The sequence below is a fragment of the Crocuta crocuta genome, unplaced genomic scaffold, assembly GCF_008692635.1.
Source record: "Crocuta crocuta isolate KB4526 unplaced genomic scaffold, BGI_CrCroc_1.0 scaffold443, whole genome shotgun sequence".
In the NCBI taxonomy this organism is placed as follows: domain Eukaryota; kingdom Metazoa; phylum Chordata; class Mammalia; order Carnivora; family Hyaenidae; genus Crocuta; species Crocuta crocuta.
Window position 1 is genome coordinate 1,194,949 of NW_027529446.1, and position 5,556 is coordinate 1,200,504.

The window sequence follows — 5,556 nt, forward strand, 5'->3', positions numbered from 1 at the left end:
TTTCGTTTCTTTCCTTTATTTAAAAAAATCGTCTGGGGGTCTGGTGTGAGGAGGGCACACCTTTCATGGCTTCGGGGAGGACAGTTTCCAGAAGGGATCACTAGGGAAGAAACACGCGGTGGGCGAGGTACTGGGGACTTCGGGAAGGGGCCCCGCCCTCACACAGGCGGGCGGGGCTTCAGTATGTACAGGGGGCGGGGCCACCAAGGCTGACCCCGGGCACTGCCCATGCAGGCAGATCGGGTCGGGGGCCGAGAGGGGCCCTTCCCTGGGCAGGCCTGGGCCTGGCAGAAAGCCAGCCTGCCGGACCTCGAGGGGGCTCAGGCCAGCGCGCTGGGGGCCGGGGCGGCCTAAGCATCCCCAGTGACTAGACCAGAACGCAAGGCCCCAACCAAATGCGCTAGCGGTGCCCCCACGCACCGCCTCCTACCAGCGAAATGGGGACCCAAGATGCATTGCTATGTGCGGTTAACACAGACGTGAGACGGAATCCTGTTTGAATCCTGTGGTCAGGCAGTTGGTCAGGCAGCCCTGAGCTCCGGGAGTGGGGGGCTGCGTGCGGGACCCCCACGCCTAAGGGCAGGTCCGGGCCAGCCCTGCCCCCCCAAGTCCTGAGGGACTGTCCCACAGCCCCTGCCCGGCTCCCCCGAGCAGGAGTGAAGACCCTCTCCTGACGCCCAGAAACGTGGCAGGGGGCGCGGTATGGGGTGGGGGCGGCCTACTTGCGTCAGGCGGCTTCGGGGCCGGGCGGCCTAGGTGTAGAAGATGACCTCGGGGATCTGGCCGTCCTCCACGGACGTGCCGTTGTTGTTTCCCGCCGCGTAGCAGAAGGTGAAGCACGTCTTGGCCCCCGTCGTGGGCGACTCGTGGGTCACCTTGCGCAGGCCCTTGGTGCCGTAGTGGGAGTCTGGGCCCTGAGTGGGGATGGTGTGCCTGTGNGACAGCAGGGCCCCGCCCCAGGGCGGCACCCACCCACACAGCGATGGCGCACCCTATAGCTCCGGCCACTGGGGGCAGGTCCTAGACTGGTCGCAGCTGGGCTCACCTTGAGCGTGGCGCAGGCCGTGTAGTTGACGTTGGGCAGCATCTCCACCGGCTCCTTGAACATGACCCGGAAGGTGCTGGCGGAACCGTCACAGCTGAAGCCTGTGTCGTTCTGGCCCAGGACCGTGTTGCTGTCTGTGTGGATGATCTGCGGGGGCAGGAGCCGGCGCTGCTCACCAGGGGCCCCCACCCCCGCAGGGGGCGGCCTCGCAGGGAGTCGGGCTGGGACCTGCGCGGAGGGGCGGGGCGGGCACCTGGATGTTCACTTGGTAGTCGGTGGGCCCGTGGATGGAGCCGTACAGCCCAAAGCCAACCACGAAGATGCGCTTGTTGACCGAGAACCTGAGCCGTGGACACAGGGGGCGCTAAGCCACGGGCGCGTCCCGAGAGAGCAGGTGCAGGGGGCGCCCCCCTCCCGCCGCGCCCCGCCCACCTGATGCGGTCGCTGGTGCCGCTGTAGCCCCAGCGGCTCTCCACCTGCTGGAAGCGGTTGATGCTGCACTCCTTCCCGCGGAGGCAGCAGCGGGGCCGGTCGATGAAGTCGACCCGGGGCTTGGGGTTGACGGTGAAGTGCAGGAAGAGGCTGACCACCTCGCGGTCCACGAGGATGCCCGACTGCGCGGGCCCTGCGGGCACAGGGGGTGGGGGTGCGGCTGCGGTGGGGGCCCACCTGGCGGCCGGGAGCCTCCAAGGGCACCGGAGTGAAGATGCTGGGCGGGGTGGGGTCTGATTCCCGCCTCCCCTGGCGACCCCGCCCGCTGGGTTTGCCCGTGGAGTGCGTGGGGCCCCTGCTGCAGGGGGTGACTCCCCACACAGGCCCAAGCCAGAAGGAGGTCCGGGAAGTAGCAGCAGACCAGGAAGCCCCGGGCAGAGGGGGGCAGGTGGGGCGGGGGCCTCCCCNGGCAGGCTGGGGGCCTCCAGGGGAGGGCTGTGGGCACCCGCCTGGGTGGCAAGGGAGGGGTCTCAGGACGGGACAGGGCAGCCTGGCATCCTGGCCCCTGAGCCACATCTGGGGTCACCGGGACCCTCCTGACTGGGGTGCTTCTGGCCCCAGCGGCAGCCCCCTGTCGGCCCCCGAGTGGCCAGGCCACCACGGTCACCACCGTACTGCCAGAGCCCAGCACGCGGGACGCATTAAGCGACGAACGAGCGATCCCGGAACAGAGCCTCACCCCGCCATGGACAGACCACTATGGTGGATAAACACGACGCAGGGGGCCCTGTCACATCCAAACTTGAGGTCAGAGAGGACTGATCTGCGGGGTAAATCTGTCCCGGGGAGCACAGGGAAGACACTCCTGCCAGCCCATCACGGAGCAGCCCGAGCGGGGCGGGGGCGCAGCGGCCCCAGGTCAGGCGCCGCAGCCGGAGCCGTGTCCACACGGGGCAGNGTATTTTCACGGGGGACCTGAGAAGCAGGGTACTTCTCTAGAACATGCTGAGTGACGAGGGGCACCCCGCACAGAGACAGGGCGGAGGACCCGGCTCAACCCCAGGGGACACACACACCGTGTCCTTCCCCGTGACTTGGGCACAGCAGGGGCCGGGGCTGGGCTACCGCAGCCCGGGGGCCNAGCGTCCACGGGGCCTTCTGTCCTCCCACGTGGACACGCCCACGGGGCGGGTCACACCCGGGGGCCCCGGGGGTCAGGCTCCCGCCGAGCGGCCCCCGCGACCTGACCGTTACCTGCGGCGAACTCCTCGATGGTCATGAGCGGGAAGCGGATGAGCGCGAGCGCCTTGCCCAGCACCTTGCGCTTGTTGTCCGGCGTCACCTGCAGCTGCTGCCGCTGGCACTCCGCCTCCGCCCAGCGCACCACGGCGTTGAAGAGGCGCACCTCGCGGATGCCCAGCGTGTCCCGCTCCAGCACGGCCACCAGCGTGTCTGCGGGGAGGGGCTGCCTCAGTGCCGACGCCCCGCGACGCCAGCCGTCCCCCCCCCCGCCCCCGGCCCGCGGCTCTCGCTCTCACCCAGGTCGATGTCCGTGAAGCCCTCGGCGGTGATGGCGTCCGCTGTGTTCTTATCGATGTTCTCCAGGCACAGGCTGGCGAGCTGTGGCTCATCGAAGAGCCGCGCCTGGAGGGAGGGAGCGAATCAGCCCGGGCGGGAGGCTCGGGCCTGGCTGCCGCCCTGACTGGTATCCCAGTGTCAGGGGTGGGGGTGGGGGCCACAGACGGGACACACCCCTGGGGGTCAGGGGCTGTGCACTTCCCACCACGGGAGACTGTGCCGTCCGGAACCTGTTCACGGTGTGGGGGAACCAGGAGCCCAGAAGATTCCGGCCCCTTCTGCTCAGCACAACCGCCTACAGCCTGGGGCCGGTGTGGCTGCAACTCTGAGCCCCACATTGCGCTCGGGCCCAGCGCCGGCCTGACCCGGCAACTCAGGGAGGGGTCCAGGGCCCACCAGGGAGACGGCGCCCCCCGCAGCCCCCTATCTGCCGCTGCCCGTCTGGGCCTGGCCAGCCCCACCCCAACCAGCGCTGCAGGCCTGAAAGGGACCTTCTCAAAGAATCTTAATAAGGATACAGGCCTCCCCCCCACACACACCTGGCCCCCCCGGGACAGGGACAAACGCAGGTGGAAATCTTTAGTCAAACAAGTGCCAGGCGCCCGGCCTCGAAGGAGACAGAAGGGCACCAGGTGGGTGGGGGTGGGGAGCAAAATTTAAAGGACCTCAAAATTCAGGGATCCACCCCCATGTCAGGTCCTCACCCCAGCCCCCCCCAACCTGCAGGCACCTGGGGCTCCCTGGCCCCGCCCCCCCCNTCCCCACACACCTCTGTCCCCACCCAGCCCCCAACCCTGCGCCTCCGCCCAGCCCACCCGCGCCCTCACCTGTCCCTGGCGCCCCCCCAAACTCTGCCGCCTCCCCCACCTGTACCCACGTCCTGGCCAGGCCCAGCGCCCTCCCCGCAGCACACCTGCGCGGAGCATCGGTGGCGCTGCAGTCTGGGGTTCCCACGGCCTGGCCCTGCCCCCCCCGTCCTCACCCAGTCTCCCCACCCCTTCATCCTCACCTGGTCCCTGCCCTCTACGCCTCTGCCCAGCAAGCGCGTCCCGCGGGGTCCCACCGCCCGCACCCGGCGTCCCCTCCGGCACCCGGCCCCGCCCCCCCCACGCACCTGCGTCAGCAGCATGAACGCGTTGTCCGCCCGCAGGTTCTTCTTCAGGAACTCCACGCAGTGCGCCTCCAGCGCGGGCACCGCGTACTTCTTGGCGGTGTACAGCGTGGTCATGACCGTCTCGGGTCCGATCTGAACCTCATCCGAGTAGAGAAACCTGGAAGACAGGGCGCTTGCTCCCTCAGACCCGGCCGGCAGACCCCCGGCCCAGCTCCAGGGAACTTCCAGAGCCACCATCTTTGGCTCCGTGGCGGGAACGGGCACACCCGGACACCAGAACACGGGTGTGGGCACATCCCCAGGCCAGGGCACCAAGGCCACCCGGATGGCATTCGCCCGGGGCTCTGAGAGCCCAACGCCTCCGGCCTGGATGGCAGGACCGTAAACCCCAGGATCAGACGCTCATGGCCACACCCGGAATGTGAAGTTCGGGTCAATTAAAGAAAAAAAAAATGAGGTGGTGGAGATACCAGAGCCCTCGTGCAGAGCTGGTGGGGGTGCCGAACGCAGCAAACCCTTGCAAGGGTGTCCCCCCACCCCCGAATGTGCCGGAAGCCAGACGCAGCCCCACACAGCAGCAGCTGCCATCCTGTGGGGTCAGGGAGACCCTGGACCCGAGGAGAGCAGGGAGGAGCGCCCAGGACCGAACCCCGATGTCAGCACTGCAGGGGGGGGGGGACGCTGCCAGGCTGGTCCCAGGAGATGGCCGAGCCTGTCACACCCCACCTACGGCAGCGTGACAGTGTCCAGCACTTGGGGGCCGCTCAGCAATACTGATCAAAGCCCAGGGGGCAGAGGGACCGAGGGGGACCCGGCGCCGGGAGATTACAGCCGGGACCCCGCCTCTCACCAGACTTCCATCTAAACCCGCCCCGTCTGTGTGTTTTCATGGCTTCTCTTTCTTCATCACAATGAAATACTACACGGGGGCGCCTGGCTGGCTCAGTCGGAAGCACATGCAAATCTTGATCTTGGGTGGGGCTGTGAGTTCAAGCCCCATGTGGGGCGTAGGGATTAAATAAATTTTAAAAAATACATTAATCAAAGCATCCTAAGCATTTTTACACATACATCTCAGTGGCATCAAGCACACTCCCCGTCGTGCAGCTGCCCCCACCGTCCGTCTCCAGAACCTTCCATCTCCCCAGACTGAGACCCTGTCCCCATGAGGCAGGGACTCCCTGCCCCCGCCCCACCCCCGGCTGCCACCGTCTACTCTCTGTCTCTGTGGACGAGATGCCTCTGGGGACCCCTGTGAGTGGACGTGTCCTATGTCTGCTTTCGTCACCGCGCAGTGCCCGCTGGGTCCATCCACGCTGTGGCGGCCGGCAGGACGTCCCTCCTTCCTGAGGCCGGATCGCATCGCGGCGTGCGGACGGGCGCGCTA

The 5,556-nt window shown here is 67.7% G+C and overlaps 1 protein-coding gene across 2 annotated transcripts in view; it reads right to left on the reverse strand.

Moving 5' to 3' along the window:
• BTBD2 (BTB domain containing 2) overlaps nucleotides 1–5,556 on the reverse strand; it is a 7,459-nt gene continuing 1,903 nt past the window's right edge. Inside the window, exons 2-9 of one of the 2 annotated variants that reach the window (XM_077760671.1) lie at nucleotides 4,170–4,326; nucleotides 3,016–3,121; nucleotides 2,732–2,929; nucleotides 1,478–1,670; nucleotides 1,299–1,386; nucleotides 1,046–1,192; nucleotides 723–914; nucleotides 1–552 (exon numbers count right to left, since the gene is read on the reverse strand). In XM_077760671.1, coding sequence (XP_077616797.1) covers nucleotides 753–914; nucleotides 1,046–1,192; nucleotides 1,299–1,386; nucleotides 1,478–1,670; nucleotides 2,732–2,929; nucleotides 3,016–3,121; nucleotides 4,170–4,326 — 1,051 coding nt within the window. In that variant the 3' untranslated portion in view covers nucleotides 1–552; nucleotides 723–752. Of the gene's footprint in view, nucleotides 915–1,045; nucleotides 1,193–1,298; nucleotides 1,387–1,477; nucleotides 1,671–2,731; nucleotides 2,930–3,015; nucleotides 3,122–4,169; nucleotides 4,327–5,556 lie in introns of both variants that reach the window. The other variant, XM_077760672.1, reaches the window with a different exon arrangement.